The sequence below is a fragment of the Athene noctua genome, chromosome 2 (genome assembly GCF_965140245.1).
Source record: "Athene noctua chromosome 2, bAthNoc1.hap1.1, whole genome shotgun sequence".
Taxonomy (NCBI): Eukaryota; Metazoa; Chordata; class Aves; order Strigiformes; family Strigidae; genus Athene; species Athene noctua.
Genome location: NC_134038.1, coordinates 130,010,584 through 130,032,549, shown reverse-complemented (window position 1 = coordinate 130,032,549; position 21,966 = coordinate 130,010,584). Strand labels below are relative to the sequence as shown.

General features: G+C 35.9%; 2 protein-coding genes across 8 annotated transcripts in view; one reads left to right on the top strand and one right to left on the bottom strand.

Annotated features, from left to right (window-relative positions):
* Positions 1 to 3,537, top strand: part of SGCE (sarcoglycan epsilon) — a 38,237-nt gene extending 34,700 nt beyond the window's left edge. For all 5 annotated transcript variants that reach the window (XM_074900303.1, XM_074900301.1, XM_074900302.1 and 2 more), the window contains one exon: positions 124 to 3,537. In XM_074900303.1, the coding sequence (XP_074756404.1) occupies positions 124 to 174 (51 nt within the window). In that variant the 3' untranslated portion in view covers positions 175 to 3,537. The remainder of the gene's footprint in view (positions 1 to 123) is intronic.
* Positions 3,538 to 3,667: 130 nt separating this feature from the next.
* Positions 3,668 to 21,966, bottom strand: part of CASD1 (CAS1 domain sialic acid O acetyltransferase 1) — a 33,258-nt gene continuing 14,959 nt past the window's right edge. For all 3 annotated transcript variants that reach the window (XM_074900296.1, XM_074900297.1, XM_074900298.1), the window contains 13 exons: positions 21,359 to 21,403; positions 18,267 to 18,390; positions 16,337 to 16,551; positions 14,858 to 15,283; positions 14,353 to 14,442; positions 13,643 to 13,762; positions 12,520 to 12,676; positions 10,919 to 10,998; positions 10,235 to 10,336; positions 8,753 to 8,893; positions 8,133 to 8,210; positions 7,093 to 7,185; positions 3,668 to 6,026 (listed from right to left, as the gene is read on the bottom strand). In XM_074900296.1, coding sequence (XP_074756397.1) covers positions 5,760 to 6,026; positions 7,093 to 7,185; positions 8,133 to 8,210; positions 8,753 to 8,893; positions 10,235 to 10,336; positions 10,919 to 10,998; positions 12,520 to 12,676; positions 13,643 to 13,762; positions 14,353 to 14,442; positions 14,858 to 15,283; positions 16,337 to 16,551; positions 18,267 to 18,390; positions 21,359 to 21,403 — 1,938 coding nt within the window. In that variant the 3' untranslated portion in view covers positions 3,668 to 5,759. The remainder of the gene's footprint in view (positions 6,027 to 7,092; positions 7,186 to 8,132; positions 8,211 to 8,752; positions 8,894 to 10,234; positions 10,337 to 10,918; positions 10,999 to 12,519; positions 12,677 to 13,642; positions 13,763 to 14,352; positions 14,443 to 14,857; positions 15,284 to 16,336; positions 16,552 to 18,266; positions 18,391 to 21,358; positions 21,404 to 21,966) is intronic.

Here is a 21,966-nt window from a genome sequence, read left to right as displayed (position 1 = left end):
AATGTGATGGTTGATTAAGGAGTAATACATACTATTTATGTGCTGTGCTACCAGTTGACAGTTCAGTATTGTTGAAGCATCACCTGCCACTGATGGCTTATATAAACTCTCATCTATTTGCAGGTAAATGGTATTCCTGAGGAAAGAAAACTAACAGAAGCAATGAATTTGTAATCAGAGAAGGCAGCAAATTGTCTTATTTCCTCATTTGTTCTGATTGATGCATGAATTTTTCTGCTGTATATTGTGCATGCCCACAGTATTAAGATGATTTCAGTGCCAGAGAGTACAATCACTTCCATGTAACTAATGTACTGTATCCTTTTGTACTTTGGACATTTTTGACAATTTATAAACACTGATAACTTTTTATATTTGTTACATTCAGAAAGTACTCTTTCAAATATATGTATTAATAAATATCCAACTTTATTCTGTCTTGTGATCTATCCTGAAAGTTTTAACAGGGGAAAAAAAATTGAAAATAAGCACTAGGTTCAAAGGATTTCAGGCTTTGTTCCATGAGATGATATAATTGCCTTATATTTGCACACAAAAAGCAGTAGTGTACAAGCATCGAAACTTGTGCAATATGATGAGGCTCAGAAATAGTATTCCAGATTTATTAGGCATTAATTTTGTAGAGATTATCAAAATGTAATAAGCAGTTATTTTTGAACAAAACAAAAACCTGCAAGTATTCCTATTGAAAATTGGATTTCAGTTCCTTCACTAGAACTTCAACCTATTTCACAACTTGTAAGCAATAAAACATTTAAAATCTGTCCATTCATTCATCTGATTATGTTAGAAGAAACTGTTACAAACTACTGTAGGCAGAAATTAATGTCTCCAGTAAACAAGGGTGAATTTTGTCATGGACTAACTTTTAACTCTCTAAAAATACTCTAAATTTTTTTTTGTGATATTCCTTATCTGATGCAGTTTGTTTTCTATAGCCTCCACATTCTTTTTTTCTGGAGCAAAAAGAGTTGTGTGAGAACTAACTAACCAATAAACCAAGGATTATTTTTGATGATTTTAAAAGGGAGTTGATTAAATAAATATTTTTCCGGGAGGTGGCTACTTTGAAAGGCTTTTGTCTATGCACCTGAAAGCTTAATAACATGAACTTTGTTAAAGGGATTTGAACAGAGGTTTCCTTCTTTTTCAATAGATGGTGATAATTTATCTCCTGACATTGTTTTGCATATTTTAAATTATTTTTCTGATACTTCTTTAAATCCTCAAATACAGCATAAGAGGACTTCAGGGTCTCCAGCTGTAACAGTGCACAGTTCTTGGGGTTTTACCTCAAAGCATCATACTGGTTTAAGCTGACATTTAAGCTTTGTATTTTCTGTGGTATTTTATCTTCCAGAAGCTGTATGTTCATCAGGACATTGCATTGTAAGCAGAAAGCTGCGTCTGCTTTAAAATTGCTAAATGCTGGCTACATTTCCTTAGCTGAGGTTTCTCAGGTCTCTGCTAAGAGAAATTCTGAGTAATTTAGGAATTTAAGACTGAGGCTAAGAGAAACTGTAAAATAAGGTGGTTAGCGTTTGTAGAAAGACCAAAGTAGGCACTGGAAAGTAGGCACAGGTGCTTTTTTTTTTTTTTTTTTTTTTTTTTTTTTACAGTTATGACCCTGTTCTTTAAAACGCAAAACCTTTTTTCATTTGCTTTAAAATGAACATAATAACGTGTGTATAGGTTTGGACCTGAATGCAACACTTCGGCAGATACTTAAAACAAGTAAAACAAGTCCTAGACTGTTTTTTAGCCACATTTTGTGCTCCAAGTATGGTAACTATTGAAGCAAAGTATATAAGCAGTGCTCAGTACAATGTACATACGTGTGTATTGTCAAGCCTAAACATCCTGAGTTTGCAAGGACAATCCTGTCCTAAACACAACCCATAGAATATGCTAACAAGTGCAGCTAGCCATAGGAATAGTGCTGTTGGTGTTTATACTACGAGAAGTAGCTCAAGGTAGTCCTAGAAATTGAAAAACTAAGTCAGTTTCTTAAAACAGTTGGAATAAAGAGCCATTCCTACTTCTTTAAAAGTGGCGTGAATCACGGCTACCTCATCCGAAAGGTGCCAAGGAAGAGCTTTCACCAGTCAATCAGCCTCTCAAGAGACCCCTCCTTTTTTCCAGCAGCTTGGATGGTTATCCATGAAAAGTGAGTTAGAAAACTGCACTGGGATTTAAAGTAATTTAAACATTTACCTCTCTTATCCAAGCTGTGAAAAATTTGAGTACAATCAGCATTTGATTTCTACCAGTTTCTGTTAGTTTCTACTGCTATTTTCAAACATACAGGCTGTCAGTGCTTTGAAACAGAAATGAATGGAATAGATTTTAAACAATGATTTTTAATGCAACGTTAAGACTAAACTTTGTAAATAGTATTGGTTCTGGATCCTAAGTTTCTGGTAACTTGAGGATGACATGACAATCAAATACCAGTTGAGCTTATTTGTATTAATGCATAACAGTGCAAACATATTTAAGGAAATTTCCTAAACTGTTACGTACATCATAAAGAATCAGTTTGTACCAGTGGGTGCTCCACCTATTCTGAAAAGAATCTAATGATGTAGGTGACTTCAGTATTAAGCACACCTGAACTGTTTTATGATTGAAAGCTTCATTCATTTGAGGTAAGTTTAACAACAAATTATTTTTACTTATTAAAATAACTACTATTGAAGTATAGATTTATACAGCTGGCTAATGACAGTGGCTAAAGAATCAGTAAGTTAAAAGTGCCGATAGTTAAAACAGTGAATCCACAGCCTCTTTTAATGATGTACGATGACAGTATGAACTGATATTGTATTGATTAAGTGACAGTTGCAACCAAATTAAATAGAAAACACTACAGATGTCTTTGTAAATATATGAAATGTAAAATCTAATAAATAGGAAAACATTAAGTAGTGATGTTGCTGCCTGGTTATTTTACATAATGATGCCTGAACAACTTTGTGTGACAATGTTACAGAGGGTGACACTGGATGGTAGCTAGAACTCAAAGGGAGCCAATTGTGCAGGGTTTCTGTTGCACTGGGGGAGATATCTAAATAGGTGTGGTAGAGGGAAGGGATGGAGAGTATTTGCACCACTTAATGTGGGACCTGAACTAAGTATTATCTCCCCAAAGATAGAAGGAGCTTTGAGGACAGGAACTACCCCTCTGAATCCTCTGCTTAAGCAGCCCCTTCTATTTAGTGTGGGACTTAAGTAGGTAAAACAAAAGCTCAATTCCTAAACCAAATAAATCTTAAGGATGGGTTGCTTGATGTTGCCAGGCTTTCATGCAGAGCTCCTGCTGCAGTTTCTAGCTTGTAACTCGGGGGTGGAGAAGGGGAAGTATTTGATGCCTCTGCTGCACAGTTCTGCAGAAGTTGCCTGAGTTCCAGGGGTGGGTTTGGCTACTGCAGCTGTAATTCCATCAGTAAGTTTACATGCACTGCATCTAATTCGCAATACAAGTGGGTATCTGCACTTCATCTGAAGTAACAGTATCCAGAATATCGCTCTGAGAAACTGCAATATGAATCTGTCATTTAAGGTAGGCATAACAGTGAACTGTAGCCCAGCTAGAGTCAAGCAATAAAAAGTTTTTACTTAATTGATGCTGCTCCCATTACAAAAATAAGCATCCACAGCACATTTATTTAATGTTTAAATTACTTCGTATTTTTACATAACCTGAAAAGAAAATATATTTATCCCACATACAGTAATAATAAACAAGTGCATTATTTCAAACATTAAAAATAAATCTTTTAACCAAGTCTGTACAACAGATAAATAAAATTATATCTACAACACTTAAGTTGTGAAGAACAAAACAAAAATTATTCCTCAAACTCACAAGTTCCCCATTGCTTGTAATACTGGCATAGATGAAGGTTATGCATCCTATCCCCCACTACAGCATTCACCCATACCGTTTCTTTCAGCCATTCAAGCACACTGACCAAGGAGGTTCAAACACTGGAAGTAATGCATACAAAGAACAAATAGCTGAGGGTCCTTCCAGCTCCTTTGAAAGAGCTGGCAGACTTAGTAAAACTGCTGAATTTGGGGGAAGGGAATGATTTTTTTTTTTCTTTTTTATGATGAGTGACTGGTCATTCTTTAAAAGAAATTGTTCTCCACAAAAAAAAAATAAAAAATTAACTGAAGCCATTTCTTTTCAGAAATGTTTTTTGCACTCATTAGTGGCTGCAAGTTCGAATTCAGTTTTTTGACTGGGATAAGAGAAAACATTTATGTGACAGTACAAATTAGGATTCAGATTGTTTATAATCATATATAATTGCACATATGCTTGGAAAACAATATTGTGCTCGTGTTTTTGACTGCTAACAAATAATCAGTAGAAGTATAAAATGAAAAAGCAGCTAGAGGTCAAACTATGATCACTTGAACCAAAACCACACATAGCAAAGAAATGACAACTTCACTGAGTAAGTGGAACGTGAATTACAGCTTGTAATTGAAGGGTTACTTCTTTCAATTTTACTTTTTATGCTAAAGGAAAGAGTTAATAAAGATGGGCACTACTAAAAAGGATGGGAAAAAAGGTTCCTCCGAACAGTTCCAATCTCATTTAATTTGTAATTCTGAGACTCGGCTGTCTGTATGCAACAAGAAAACCATTCAATCCCTCCTCCTTGTGATATGGACAGGCTGACTTGCATCCTTGACTTGCATCTTTTTAAATGAAAATATGATTACAAAATAGAATATGGCACCAGTTCCCTAATGGGACCTAGTTCAAGGTCACCTAGAAACTCAGAGAGGGGTTTGAAGATCACTGATCCCCTGTTCTCCGATTTCCTTAAGATCTGATGGAGTAGACATGATGGGATTTCATCTGACTGAACAAAGCTGGAGGTCTTCCAAAAATTCTCCATCTTGAACTGAGTCTCTGAAAATTATTGATCAGTTTGTTCACTGGGACTCTACAGAGAACTGCACATAGTTTAATGAATGAGTGGAAAATCTATGAAAAAACAAATTTTGGGGAAAAACATTTTCTTTATATTAAAAAATTACACCTCAGAATTCACCATATTTTCTGAGAACATCTTAAATTTCTAAAAAAAAACCCCTAAAATATTATGTAAACTTGTATATAATCTTAAATCACTGAATTAGTGATGACTTATTTCCACGTATAAAGGGTTTCATACAACATATTACTATCTCCACCCAAAATACTCATTTCTAAACAAAAAATTACCATTTTGATCAGAAAAATGCCCTGGTTTACCAGTAACTTCATGTTTCACATCAGCTAAAGGTGACCATTAACAGAGGATCACAAGTTCGCTCTTTTTTGCTCCTTGATGAGAATGGTTACAGCACGTGTTATGTACAGGCGGTACTCCAGTAACATCCACTCTTCATTTGGCTGACCCAAGGTAAAGTTAATTCCGTGATAAGCACATGATACTGCTAAACCACTTAACTTCACTTTGTGTCATGTTTCAACAGATATGTAAACAGAAACATATATCCAGTAGAAAAGACTCATTTCCACATGCAATTCTGTACAGTGCATTCTTGTTTCTCAGATTATTTGAGAAGGCTATTTCCACACAAAATATGTACATTTGCACTATGTACATTTTCCACACACTTAATTTAAATGTCATCTTGTACATCCAGTTGAGAATTTTTCTTCAGGCAGATACAAAGTAAACCTGAAGAAAGTTTCCAAGTATCTTTTCGAATTAATGCCTTGACTGATCTTGCATTGCTGAGAAGAGGAGTAGTCCAGAAAAAAATCCAGCTATGCATAGCAACCTTTTCAGCAGAGCTGAGTTATCTTTAGGAACCACGATCTGTGCTAGATCATTAGTGATCTGAGAAATTTCATGTGCCACACACACAAATATAAAAGTGCTGACAAGAACATTAAACATTGGATATCCAGGAATGAGCACCAAGATGCCCTTTGTGTCTGCTGCCAGCCAAATATGGTATTGGCAAATGAAAAGCTAGAAGAAGAAAGAAAGAGTGTGTTTAGTAATACTTAAAATATTTTTACTTATATAAAAACATACAATTATTACTATTCATCAACTGGCACACTGTACTTCTGCCTAAGTCGGACACCTATGATTAAATAACTCACTCTGAGAAGCTGTTTTCCACACATCTTTGCTGTAAGATGAAAACATTAGTCTGTTACAGTACACGGTAAACAGGGTTTGTTTAGCCCTTAACCAAATACAGCACAGGGGAACATCGTTTACATCATGTCAGAGCACATGAGGAACACACCTCCACTCAGTTACTGTTATCTCTGGTGAGGGACTGAACTAACATAAAAGATTAATGCAAATAAAAGATAATGCTTCAACTGCTGATGAATGCAAAGGTCCCTGGAGTTGATCAGCACCTTAAAGCTCACGAGGAATCAGAACAATGAAACTGTGATCCTTTCAAAAAAGTTCAAAATCATATACTACATATGCATCGTATTACCATGAGTTTCTCCTAAAAGTTCCTTTCCCTTTCTAAAATACATTTTAGTAATACAATAAAATTAAACATTTGATATTGCAAAACGGCAAATAAAATTGAAAGCAAGAGAATTCCTACTGTTTCAAAGTACACACTCAATGGAATGAGAGAACATTTGCACTTAGAAGGGTTTTGTTTGTTTACTAATCCAAGAAAGCTTTCTAGGGCAAGCATATGTATAAGTGTCCTCACACCAGTCAGTATAATTCATGCTGATTCTTCAACTGGCTTAAACGTTTATCTTCCAACTGCATATGGACCACAGCTTACTCCAGCATTAAATCCCCACTCTTACAACCCTAAGCTCCCCACCCCAAAACAGCGTAAGAAGTTTGCTACTGTCAGACTGCCATTTCAGCTGTTATTTGTAAGTGTAAATGAAAGCGACAATGCTAAAGGAGGTCAATCACAACAGCATGGTATTAAATAAGCCAATAAATGATTTCACTATTTGTGTATTATACTATAATTCAGATAATAAAACCACCTTACATGTCATGAGTTTCAATTTACTGTACTTCCAATCATTCTACTTACCTCTAGAGAAATTTTGCCAAACCAGGCAAAGAAGGAGCTATACACAGATCGGACATACCCAGGAATGTTCCTGATGAGGATGAAAGCTAAAATCTTTTTTTAAAAAAAGTAAAAAAGAAATGACTGTGGATGACAAGCAGACTACACACACTCAAAGGCTTATTCATTTTCACTGTCTAAAGTGAATCATGCACTAAATCTTCTTTAAACTTTACTAAATATATAAACCAAACAAATATCCATGATGTTAATACTTAACAAAGTAGGTCTTGAAATTGCAAATCTCTTACACACATTCTTATACCGTAGCAAGTCACATTTACAGCTTCAGGAGAATCATGGCCTTGATGTTCACAGATATTACTATATACTTAACTAGGTATGTTCACAGAACAGGTTATACCATGCCAGCCTAGAACAAAGGTGGCCCTAAGCCAAAGTTAACCCTCAATTTTAAAAACGAAGGTGTCGAGATGGACAAATTAAAATTTAAAAAATTAAGTCATACGTGCTACCCCTGAAGAGAGCAGGACAAACTATTAAAAAGATTAGAATCAGACAGCCAGGGTATAGTGGAGCAGAGGACACAGTAAGAGGAAAATCTGAATTTTAAGAAAACCACATGGATACCCCTGTGGCCTACCTCTCCTCTGCCTGAAAGTGACTACAAAGTCCCATAGGTTGCTTCCTACACTAATACCTGCCAAACATTCACGCTTCCCTACAGCCGCCGCCTTTTCCTCTGTTATGCAATTAGTCAAAAGTTAAGTTTGGACTTAAACAGTGCATATGAAACCCACAATAAGGACATCAAGGTTAATCAAAAGCATAATCGCAGCACATGATTTCAGTGCTTAAAGGCAATGACAGTGAGCAATGTAGTTAAATCCTGTTTCACTTTCAGATACGAGAATGAGGCTCAATTATCTGACATTCCATGCTAAAGCAAAATTATATTTAAACACGATTTTTTAAAAAGCCCAAACAAGAACAATCCAGATTCTATCACTGTAAGGAAAAAAGACTATAATTGTAATTACCTGCACCACAGAAACAGAAGGATGTAGTTCATTGCACTCTGTCTTGTTTTTACAGCTACTAGCCCAAATAGAGTAGGTCTGAAAGATACAAAAATCAGTCTGTGTAGCAATTAAATGCAACATTTAAAAATTAACCAAGAGGTAAGCTACTATGAAGTGCTTCAGCAGCAGTGGGTTCACTAAGATGTGGGACAGTAACAGATAAAACTACGCTGTGCTTGGTTTCGTGTTTCTCTCAAATTCTTCTCTGCAGCTCATGAATACCATACTTACTCATACCCTAAGATACAGACATACTGCTGACAAATCTTTCATCACGAATAGACAAGCCATCAGGAATGGAGATAAGAGCTGCATTATCTACCAAATTATTTTTATGATCCAATTTTCTTGCAACCTTCGCAATGAATTGAAAGAGTGATGATGTTTTCATCTACAGTTGACCGAAAGAAAAACTATTTTGGTGAGTAGATAGGTAGAGCTGTGCACAAAACCACAGATGAAATATCTCCAAGATTTGATTTTTTCAATCAAGATATTTTCTAAACAAGAATGGCAGAAAACTTGATCTTTAAGATAGATTTACAAACCTGATTATACTAGTTATACTAGGTACATACCAAAAAGGATGTAATTGAAATAAATAATAAAACATTTGAAACTCTGCTGGAGAAAAGAGGATCTCCCTTTCCTTCTGATATTATCTGACGTTTCTGCAATGCCAGATAAATAAAAGCAAACAGCATCCCATGAAAAACCACCTGTAAAAGACAAACAGAATGCAATAACTATTTCAAGGCTTTTACAAGTACTTCAGGTACAAATTCTTAACAGAAATGCCACAGGATTAAACTATTTGTAATAGCAAAGCTTAGGTGTCAAAAGGTCCTTTCCCTGATTTACTGAAGCAATCAAAAAACAGGCTTTCTACACTAGGTTGTCATAAACTGCATTTTTAACTCAACTCAAAAACTACAAATAAAGTACTCTTATGAATGCTTCAAAGAGCATTAAACACATGACAATGAAATTTCAAGCAGCTTTCAAGTACCTCCTATCCCCTCTGCAATCTATGTCAGCACTGAAAAGGGCTTCCACTGGGGAAAAACCACGAGTCTCTGGCCTTCTCCCAAGTGAAAACATTCAAGAAAGCACTACAAGTGCTTCCCTCTCTCACACAGTTCTTCAGCAGAGCGTTTTATGATCTTATGCCAAGTTCTCATTAGCTAGCAACACGATGCCGTTTCAGGCCCATGCGGTGCTTGTCTTCTGTATTTATTTTAGGACTTCCTCCTTAGCAGCATCACAGAATACACACTGTTCACAAGCAACAAAGCTCCAAGTCTGCAATGTTGCAACGCAGTGTGCGCTGTCACATGATGGGAGCAGCCCAGGACGCGACAACTGTGTGCTCCTCAAATTTCAGTTCCCGAAGACCGCCAGAGGGAGAAGCGTGCAAGCGATCCCATTATGGATAAGGTTAGCAGATAAATGCTCCCATCACAGAAACTCCATTTCCCTTACCAAGAATGCAAAAAAAAAAAAAAAAAAAAGACCAGTGTCTCCCTGTTCTATTCCCACACACTGTAGGGTCAGTAACTGGAAAGGAAGCACTTTCCCACTGGAAAAGCATTTAAAAATATGTATAAGAATAGTCTGGTTTGGGCATCAAGATCCTGATTTTAATGTGTTTTAAAAGTTAACATAAAAGAAATTTATCCTTAATTGATACAAATTTCAATAAATATTATTAAGAAAGTCACCACAATGATTTGCCTTGTATTTCAATAGCCAGAAGTGCTACAAGTGTTAAGATTTTTGCAGTTACATTTTTAAGAAAAGACAAATCTAGGTCACTTTATGGCTTTATTTTTTAAAAGCAAACTAAGCAGGACCCAGCAGAAAATAAATCAACATCCATCTTTTAAGCAAGGCTTTGACAGACATTTGCAGAAGTAAGGTGGATGCAGCTGAGTCTTCTATTAAACAATCCACTGGGACAAACTCCTGCTTTCTCTCGAGGAAAGGAAAACAACGCTCCCTCCCTGCCAAATTAAAATACACTTAAAAGACTAGTATAAATTTATGCAAATGTTACATACATAGCGATCCAACTTCCACCTAAACCACCATTCATAGACATTCCCATTCAGTTCAAAACACTTGGACAGTGGCCAAAAAGAAAATATCTTCTCAAATGCGCCCTGCAAAAAATAAATGTGGTAAAAGCATTAACACTGATGTCAACCATATTTACTAAATTTAAATCAATATGCTGGCTTTTAATACTATCACATCCCTATTTTACTTGCTACGTTGCATTACCAAAATAACAGGCTTCCTTAGAAAGCACTCTCCTCACCCCCAAAAGAAAATAAACCACCAAAATACTTCAGATGAGAAAAGGTTTCAGTTTTGCTTTCCTTAAAGCTTTTGGCACACCTTCCATTTTGTACTACAGGCTTAACAGGAGAGATTCACTGATGTGTTGGGATAATGAATGCATACTCTCCAGAAGACTATAGCTCGACAGGCTGAAAACCAATGAAGGATTAAGACCATACAAAATCCTCTGTAAAATCCTAGAGTGCCAAACTCTGCCCTTATTTCTGTCAGCTATACTTACAGCATGCAGTAAGTCAGTAATTCAGCATGAGAACCAGTCTTTTGAGAAGGTACCAAAGCCAATACCAGGTCTCTAAGAGACTCAGATCTTCGTATCACCATCCCACCACATATATCACCATTAGGTCGTTAAGGATAAAAATAGTCAAAAATTTACAAACCTGAGAATATGATAGAAAATATATAAATGTCAGTAAGCAAATCAGTTTCAGCAGTAAACCAAAGTGCCATAAGCAATTCCCTGAGGAAGAAATAAATTAATCAGTACACAGTCATCAATTTTTCAATAGCAAAACCCAGGACACATTAAATAATAATTGCCAATTGTTTAGCATAGCTATCCGTAGTAATAGACACACTCATAAAGACAATGTTCAAATATTACCAGCAATATTTTATCACCATCTACATTTACATATTAAAGTCTACTTTAAGCAATTAAAATAAACATTCACAGCAATTAACAACCTATTAAACCTAAATTAAGCCTCATGTCTAAAACAGGAACAACATACATACAAGAAAGAATTTAGGTATTCAAACAATCTAGGTTTTCAAGCAGAAACACTATTTTAAAGCCTCTGCTTTCCCAAATACTCTGCACAGGCAGTCCTTATTCCAGGTGAATGTAAATAAATAGATAAAACAAAATGCCCAACAGCTTTTGTCATGTGAAATAAGAATATATTATTAAACTCTGAGGTACCAGTTGTACTCCAAAGCTCAACTGCAGGTCATTAAGGACAAGAATCTTGTTAAGAGAAGCCTGAGAAACTGCTCCTCAAAGCTGTTGACTGATACTAAGCTCTACCCAAGTCTCAGCAATGCCAACAGAGATCCTGTCATATAAATTGGCAGCTGTAAACAGGGACATAAACAAGTGAAAGTTGTCATTGAAAGATCTAGTTTCACAGTATGCTACTTCTACAAAGTATACAACAGTAATTTCTATGTTCCTGGAACAGAAGTGCCATTGTAGGAAAAAAAAAAAATATTGGAGCTATTTGCCTTTGAGATACTTTGTAAAACTACTCTGATTACATTTTTATGACATCTATTCCTAGCATGCATTTGGGATATTTCACTGTCATGTCTGCACACTATAAGATTTGGATATTACTCCATCAATATGGAAGGAGGATCTAAGACTCTTGGGGGTTTAGTTCTAATTTAGGTGTATTAAATAATAAGCATTTATCACATGATGACAGCTTTTCAATGAAGTGGGATTTCACTTCAATTTTTATTTAAAATAACTGTATCACAAGACATACTTCTGATAGTTCCCTTGATCTAAGATACTAAGATAACAAACCCCATGTTCTTATTTGGCAGGATATGGCAGACTGGCTGCTCAAGATGGATGAGACATATTGGCAACACAGAATGGGAAAGTCTAAATGCTCACTGTTCATGCCATACCCATTAGTACACTACAGCTACAATCTCAGCTACCACAGACAGTGTAACCTGTGGTTTTAGTTTGTATTCAGTAATATTACAGCTCTTCATAAAACACACTTACGATGGTCAAAACCTGTTAAAAAGTATTCTAATATGACTGTAACCAGAGACAGTTTCAGCTGTTTATTTTTCAGCTGACATGTAATTCACCTATGACAAGCTGTATTTCTGTGAACAGCTGTTTAGCATATTTTGACTATGTTACAAAGAGACTGAGATCTACTAACAATACCATTTTCTGTATGGTTATCATGGTAGTAACATGCAAATGTTTTCTAGCAGGAAGAAAAAACCTTACCATTTGCTTTCTTCTGGACAATCTGAGGCCATACAGCTAATGTGGCATAAATGATCATAAACCAGACAGTGACTAATGGCACAAAGTAGTAGAACTGGTAAGGTCGATCCATCACTACGCACAGCACCACAACCAAGAAATTGAGACGGAATAAAACCTGGAGGGTGTCAGAGGAGGTAAGAAAGAGGATATATAAACCAGGAGGAAAAGCTGACAGAGATGGGCGACAGGTTTCTTCAGCACTCTATGAAAACATCGATGAATTTTACATCTCACATGCTGATTATATTTCAGTTGCAACATAGGCAAGTATCTCGAGGAACATCAACAGCACAATACAAGGCCGCAGGCTGGTTACGTAGTACTGGACCTGCTCTATGCTGCCCTACTTGGGTAGAGATAGCAGTGAAAACAGGGTAAAACAGAACTGACTGTCCCCTAGGCTGGGGACTGAGTGTTCCAGTTGCAGGGTGCTGTTCATGCCTCTGCTTTCACTCCCATAGCCACCTGGGCTAGCTCAGTTAAAGCTAGGCTGATGTCATTACCAGTGCTGCAGCTGGGCTGCAGACATACTTCTAATAAGCACAATGACGTGAGTTATATGACCATATAACACCTAACAGCAATAAAAGATATATTTTTTTAAAATTCTTAAAGTGCTACAGCGCACACACTACAAAACCTGGGAGGGCAACCACCAAAATAGGTATGTTCTCCAGTTTCATTATAGTGCAAAAATTAGGTTTTTTAATTAACAAATGTAGGCTCCAATACACTGCCTTTGGAAGCCTGCCTGGATCATTACTTATATATTGCTATATATTGGAAATTGCTACTGCATTACTCCATTACTATGTTTTGGAAAATATTTGTCTTGATATTTTAAAGCCTACAAAATTATATTTTTTATCATTTTTATTGGAAGTATTATTTATATGCTCTATGTTTGTCTTAGATAAACATTACTGATTAAACAGGTCAGATTACACACAAACAATAGCCATTTTTAATGTACAAACCTTGGTTAAGTAATCTGATATCCCATTTAGGAAGTACAGATATATTACAGATATTTGTTATTTGAACGCATTTCTTTATAAAAACAGTAAGTAGATATTCTTACCTGACACACTCTGTATACACCAAAGTCCCCTTTTAACCAAAAATATGAGAAGTGCCCATAACCTGTTTGGAACAGATATGCAGCAACCAGAACTCGAATGTGCATGTACACAGGCAAAAACTGTTGAGAAATATAAAAAACCTTTTATAAGTGGCCACATAAACGCTTTTGACTTTCCTTTTTTCCCCCTATTTTAGGCTTTTTCTGCACTGCAGTAAATCAGGTTTAACTAAGAAAAGCAGCATTATGCTACATTTCCCTCTTTCCTCCTCAACTCTTTTGGTGCTCTAACCTCTCTGATCTTAAAATGAGTTTCTTCTATTCATTGCTTTACACTTTCCGCACTCTATTACCAGTTAAGAGAGACTTAAGAAGGGCTCTTTGAAAGCTTACCTTCAGTAGTTTCAAGTTCAGAACATAAAAAAGAAGTGTTGCTAGCAATTAAAAATAAATTAACATAATATTCTACATGGAAGAAACAAGTATATTTTTTCACAGGTGAAGTAATGCATAAAATGCTCTTGATATCTTGAAATATACACTTAAATAGAGAGAAAAACATTCTGCTAATACCATTTTTAAAACTACAAGAACAAAATTATTAATTATTCATTCTCTCCAATTCTAATACACATTTGCACTATCTTTCTTTTGAAGTAACATACCCAAATTGGTTTCCCACTTAAAAAAAAATAATGCAAATCACTTACAGTGCTTGCTCCAGAGATATGGTAAATCAAAATAACAAGTTGCATCCAGCCCTTCCATTCATCAGTCTGTTCTCTATTTAACACTTTAGTCTAATGCAAAACAAAACAAGAGTGTTGCTATTCCAAAAAGTACAACGGACATCTACAAAACGAGGAGAAAAAGTTCAAGACAATAAACTACTTTGTGGGTAAACAGGTCTCAATTGTAAAAGCCTTCTGTCTAGCAGACATAGGTCTACCAGATTTTTATGTGATCTACTCTCTTGTATCCAAGCTATGCTCATTTCCAATTTGCCTGAGTGACAGTGGCTCAAAGTGCTCGTACCTATAAGTTTCAAAAAGCTTTGGCATCTAATACCATGAAAACGTTATACTGCTTATGAGTATGTTTTTTGCAGCTGAGTTATACTGGCTTTGAAAACTTAACTACCAATATTTAGCAATTAGTTATTCACACTCAAACTAGGAAATAACATTATAAGCCGGATGACAACATGATCATTACCTCTTTGGTATTTTCGGTATAAAATACCCCCAAAACCAAGATATAGACGATTGGTATGAAGAAAGATGAGTGTGTATAAAATTTATTTTCCTTCATGAAAAGATTTGCTCTGTCACACAGATAAAAATAGGTCATGATTAGACCAAGTTTGCAGAAGGAGTGTAAGAGCATCTCTAAAGTAGAAACATTAGGAGTGCTGATGGCAGGTTTCTTCTCCTCTCCACTTTCCAAATCAGTGCATGATTTGTTCTTCCGATAATTATTCCGATTAATTAAATTGATAATTAAATATCCAATAATGGACAAAGTAAAGAAACAGAAAGCTAACTTCTGTATCAGAGTGAGAGGAGGCTGAGGCTGGCAGCAGGAGCCATCAATGGGCTTCATTATCTTATTGCAGTAGACGTTCATAAGAATCATCGCATTCTGTCAAAGAAATAAGCAGTTTTGTCAATTAATTCTCTAATAAAAAAATTAACGTTTTCATCGTAAGAAATTTTCTTCTAGATCATGTACTGACATAAAACATTCAATTCTCCCTTATCATTACACAGATAAAATTTCACAGTACCCCTATATACGTAGTTGCATTCAACAGTACAGTCAAAACATCTCTTCCAAACAGGAAAACCTTAAGCTTCTTGAGGTAAGCAAAAAACCTTAATCTTCATCCTTGTAAGAGAAGGGTTCTATCTACTGACTGTAAAAGCAGCTAGAAAGAGCTAAACAGACTCTAAATGAAAAAAAGCTCACAAACTTGGGTCCTAAAGGGGCACGACAATCAAAGTCTCTAAAACATGACAACAAGACTGAAGCCTGCAGTGAGACTACATTTAGTTCATCCAGTACTTAAAAGCAACTGAAACCTGCAAAGAAGTGGAACTAAAACTGGCATGCAGGGCAAACTCTTTCACAGGAAGAGCAGACTGACAAAGCCCAGAGGGGCTCACTGCAGGCATATATATATATATATATATATATATATATATATATATATATATACACACATATAAATAAAAGTAGGTTGAAGATAAAATAAGAAATAAAGTCAGTGGCAATCCATGCAACCAGGAAGTTGTATGTTATGTTTTTTTCTTATCCTTTTCATACTCCTTACTAAACAAAATTATATGGGAACACAGGGGAAAATTTAAGACTTATTTCTTAGCACTGCTTTACAAATCATTATCACCCTAACACCATGCAGACAAAGGCATGACGTTTGCACTCAAGATCTAAAAGATCTAGCGGACTAACGGCTATTTTAAAATAGCTATGGACTAATGTGTTTGCTACTATGCTTTTTTAACATTCTATAACTGACTGCCCTCCCACCTACTGGGAATCTTCTGAACAAAATTTCCTGAAGAATGTGCAAGTCCTCATTACATTCATATTGTCTGTTATTTCAGAATGTTCACTTAAAATCTTCTTTTACTATATTACTTTTTAATGTTGACCAGCGATAAAAACACTTACTGTATCTCTGCTTGACTCAGGGAGATGCAGGCCATCTGCCGACTTCATGATAGTTTCTTGTGCTATCAATTTTGATACACTGAACACTTTAACTTTAGCTTTAGCATTTCGAGAGCTGCTGTTTAGAATACGAACAGCTGCTTCATTATAAGCATCTATTTTCTCATTAGTGATCATTTTCCGACTTTCACTCAACATATCTTCATAAACCGGATCTGAATTTGAAAGGACAAAGAGTGAGCACATTAATCTTCTACCTGAGAAATATATTTGCTTAGCTCAAGTTGCACAAGCTACTTTCATTTACGTAGCCACAAATGTTTAATTGTACAGAAAATATATACAGGGAGGAATGAATGACTGTTACAGTAACCACATTAGTAACTAGAATTATTTACGATGAACTGTTCTTATCACCATTCCCTAGTCATGCATATGCACTTAACAGATTAGAAAGCTTTGGCCAGACATGAATGCTGTCTGATTTCCCCAAACCCAGGAAAAGCGTATAATGCTGGAGTGCAGAGCAACTTATGCCTTCTCTCAGTAACGGAACTCCCCCAAGGAAAGACTCTAAGACCAAGAGAAGAAGACAGGTAGCAGAATAGGCACACGAGAGAAAAAAAGAAAAAAAAAAAAAAAAAAATCTCTCAAACCCTCTAGTTACTGCAGAAGAAACCAGCTTCTCATTTCTCTTCAGTCATAGTCCATAAGCACATTACACTTGCTGCTGTTGATTTTAGTTTAACTGATGGCAGAATCTCAGTTTTTCAGAAGAATGGAACACTACTTAATTGCCTACAGGCTTCAGAAATTATGCAGGGTTTAACACAAAGCTATAAGTGGTTCCTGATCAAAAGGTCAGCTGGAGATCAATAAATTGCTGTGAAAAGCTGCTGATGTTCATAATTCTGGGGAAACGCTCTCCGAGCTGTAAATTGATTTACTTTAGCTACTTCACACCTACTTTTGAACAATCAATGTCTAGACAACTCTATGTGCCTAGACCGCTTCTCCTTTTATTTGTTCCATTAAAGAACTAAGAGATGACTTAAATGGACAGGATCTTTATTAGCAGAATGCTGGGACATGTCTGACAGCTAATTGCTTCTGTTATAGATAAACATCGTTTTGAAAGGAATGCGAGAAGATTAATCTGTTGATCTTTGACAGGAACTTGGATGTGACTGTAAGGGTACAGCTGGCTATGTTCCTATCAGGGCTCAAAATCTGTGTTTCAGGTGATGATAATCTAAAATGCTACGTTCTATGGCAGATAGAACTAGGAGCATGTTCTACCTATGAGCTCACTGTTCAGTGTCAGGGACATACTTTAGTTTTGTTGAAGAAAAGCAAAAGAATGTAAGCTTGGTGCCATAATAAAAATCTCACAGACTCATTGTGAACCACGATTTCTGGCTCCTAATCTTATCAGTGCAGTACAGAAGTTTCATTCTAGAGACTTAAATTCTCTATATTCTCTAGAATATGTCTATTCATTCCAGAGACACACAGAGGGTGCACTTGTTGAACCTCTCCTATTATTTACTTAATCTGAAAAATTAATAGGACAGAAACACAGGAATGTTTGTGTCAGGAATGCACTTGTGTTCTTGACTCCCAGGACACACGTATGGAGCACAGCACAGGGAGAACAGACCTGGCATACTGAGTCTAAGAGTAAAAGCTAACAGAGAATTAAGAGTTCAGAAGGCAAAAGATTCTCCTGAGAGCTTTAAAATCTCCATCCCTAGTAACAGCTAGTTAGGTCCCAGCTAGTTAAGGCTGGAAGAAAGGCCAAACTGGAATTCAACCAATACAATTTTTACTCTGCAAGTACGCAGTATGCACTAAGTTTTCCATATTCTACAAGAAAACGACTCAATAGACGGTGACAGTACAAAATGTTACCTACTGTTCATTACTTTACCTTGTAAAACCCAGTAAACATCACTACTTTTTGCTAATTTTTCCAAAAGAGGTGCAATTGAAGTGATATTGATTTTATATTGTGTGAGGGCTTCGTTGCTGCCATTGTGAATCTTGATAGACCACTGGAGAAATAAAGAAAGAGATTCAGAACCTGTATGTCTGAGGACCCTTAATTACTGATTCCATTGCCCCGTTAGTAGCTATTTTTCCTTATTTCTACAAAGCCAGATTATTTCTTTAGTCTTCCTATTTAAAATGCTAAAAAATTTCTTCTGAACTAAGCAGCTGCCTAGACAGTTAATTACATTCAAACAGACCATTTAAATGTGTATATAATACTCAGCTTAATGTATATTTGATTTTTCATCAATTAAATGATGCAAGGTGTTTTAATTAAAAGCCCCTAGACTTTAAACATTTATGAAGTAGCAAAGCCAGTTACATGATATAAAAATCATGGCCAGTTTGGTTGATTTTACTCTAGGAAAACTGACCACAGCAAGAGATGTGTGTAAATAAAACTTGACGGTGGTATCAAGTTCCAATATTTCCATCTGTTTTGCAGATATCCACAAGGAAAAAAAAAAAAGAGCCATTTTCATTTTTGATTTAATCATCTACATTAAATGATTGAGACAATTCTATAGCAGGGCCTGTTGCAATAGGAAAAGGGGTAATGGTTTCAAACTAGAAGAAGGTAGACTTAGACTAGATATAAAGAAATTTTTTACAATGAGGGTGGTAAAACACTGGAACAGGTTGCCCAGAGAGGCGGTAGATGCCCCATCCCTGGAAACATTCAAGGCCAGGTTGGACAGGGCTCTGAGCAACCTGACCTAGTTGAAGATGTCCCTGCCCATGGCAGGGGGGTTGAACTATATGACATTTAAAGGTCCCTTCCAACCCAAACTGTTTTATGACTCTACTCCATGACTCTTAAAGTCACCCAAGAATTTCTCCTAACTTCTGAAAAGTATTTCCCACACTGTAGGAAAAATAATTTAGCATTTTTTTAAAAGTATTACTGTATAATGATTCAGTCAAAATCTGTAAAAAAAAAAAAAAAAAGAAGATAATTTAGCCTGAATGTAGTGAACTCTCTAGCTGTTTCTAAATATCTACATAAAAATTTTGATGTAAGCCAAGTACTGATTAATCCACTTTCTGAGAGTATTATCAAATATAAATGAATACTTCATGAAACCAGGTAACATGCAGCTGCTCTGAGAAGTCACACTCTGGGAAAAAAAAAAAAAAGGGCAGTTTCTCCCAGTACCTAAATCTTTACTCATTAAATACCTACAATATTTAAGCAAATGTTTTAAAAAGCAGATTCTATTCAACAAGAAGTCAGGAACTAAGAAGCAGACCACTGTAGTGGCATTCTCAGAGCATCCCCTCTTCCCAAAATAAGCAAGCAACTCAAATTTTGTACTAGCTGGAGCTTCTCCAGCTTGTAAGACTTCACTTCTAATTTACAGACTGTTATGCAGTTAAGACAGATGTCCAAAGTAACATGACCAAACCGAGAGCTAAGATAAAGATACAGTTTCAATTTCAAATTGCTGACAAGTCCAAGGGCACACACCAGTTTAATCAAGTAGCAGGTTACCACACTAGTGCTAGCAATGGTAATGCCGCTGATGCGTCAAGAGTTCTGAAGCACTTTATTTTTCTGCAAGTCCCTTGAAACAGGGGATGTTTATCTTTGGCCAACTCCAGATATCACTATTAATGTTTTGTATTAATATATTGGTGTTATGAAAAGCTGAGCATCACATGCATATTAGTGCATATCTCCTGCTGTCCACAAAGGACAAGCAGCTATGGCTAACGTATATGTATGAGAAAAAGGTATTACTTAGCTAAGATTCCTGTAGTTTTGCAACCTGACCTTGTGCATACCAGAACACCATACATAATAGTATTTTCTGTGTGAAATACAGTAACTCATGCTGGTAAGACACACTAGATTCTCAGACTGAGCAGATATTCTAGACTCATCAAGGTTCCTAAAGCTCAAATATTTATGTGGATCCTACAGAGGAAGAGAACTGAAGGGGTTCACCTGTAAGGAAACAGAGAATTTCTGATCATCCAGGAAACATGTGGAGCACACATGACCTTCCCCTAAAACTGGGGGAATTCACCCCTAGATTGGAATGCCTAGGAGCTTCCAGACTGATAGTTTGCCCGAACTGTCTCTAAACCAAACTGCTTTCAAAGGATTTTCTTTAAAATGGAACACATTTCTCCCCCCTCTACATTTCAGCTGGTATAAAATTATAATAGCTAGTTCCTTTCAAATTCCAGTTCCAAAATGTTTGGAAGCAAGAAACATTAAATGTGGAATTAGTAAGATGAGCAGTTATTGAACTCTTGACTCCCAGTACCAATGAACTACTGGAATAGACTACTTAGGGGGGGCTGTGGAATTCTGTCCCTGGGAGTTTTAAAGAATTGGTTGACTCTTGCCATGTGTAACGTTGGTATAACTGATACTGCCTTACAGCAAACTGATAGGTTAGGAGACTTCTTCAGGTCTTTGTCAGCTTTTTTTTCTGCGATGCTGCAGCCCATAGCAGTGGTGGAAACTTCCAGTAAAACAAGACTCAAGAAGTGCAATCTCTTTGGTTGTTGAATTATTCATGTAAAATTAAGGTTTTTGCCATGTAAGTTTAAAAGAAATATGTGCATTCAAAAAAGAGCATTCCAAATTGGGCCATGCTCAAAAGCAGTATTTTGTGACTGAATTGAGTTTATTAAAAATGCATCTTAGTTAGTATGCAAGTACTTTTATTTAACTTTTTAAAATGAATAATCTGCTTTAACAAAGGTACTTTATTAGTTAGGTTCAAGGTAATCAATGCTTATCAACAAGCATTGCTGCCAAAAAGCAAGTACCATACATTGTACAGCTACAATAAAATACACCTGATATCTTAGAACTACTTGTTATAACAGCATATTAGAGTATTTTTTAATTATAAATTGGGTTTAACAATGTCATGTATCCAATTTGAGAGCATAAAAGTTATCCTATTAGAACTTCCTTCTTAATTAAAATGCCCCTTACACAGTATAACTTACCGTGGCAGCTCCTGCTACAATTATATGAGGTTTTGCCATAGAACCCTAAGACACAAAGTAAAAAGGAATTAGTTTTTAAATATTCACTAATTATACAAAACAGAACAAACAGTTGTTGCCCCAAAGGGTATGTTATGTTAATGTTATGAAAGTTATGTCTAGGACAAGGAACAGATGTACTCAAACAGAAGAGTAAGAGGAACGAAACAGTGCTGATCACCTCAGTATGAGTTTTGCCTTGGTATAGCAAGGGTTTAGCAGCTCCCAATTTTTTGCAGTAATCACAGAACAAGAAAAATGAATGATTAAGTTCAGCTATCTTGATGAAAGGTGTTGTGCAAGAACGCGAACAATAGAGTAGCAAAGAATCACCAGGGGCCATTACTAAATAACCCCAGTCTATTTAAAGGTCAACAAAGGAAGAAACAAGAATAATTTAGTTGCCAATCTGTAAATATGTTAATCGTTATCAGAATTATATACATAATTTTATCCTGAATAACATGACAACCTGTATCATAAACATGTAAAATAATTAGTATGTAATTTGAGGGAAATATTGAAAAAAAAAAAATCAAGGCATATACCTGACTTTCCAATTTCTCTTT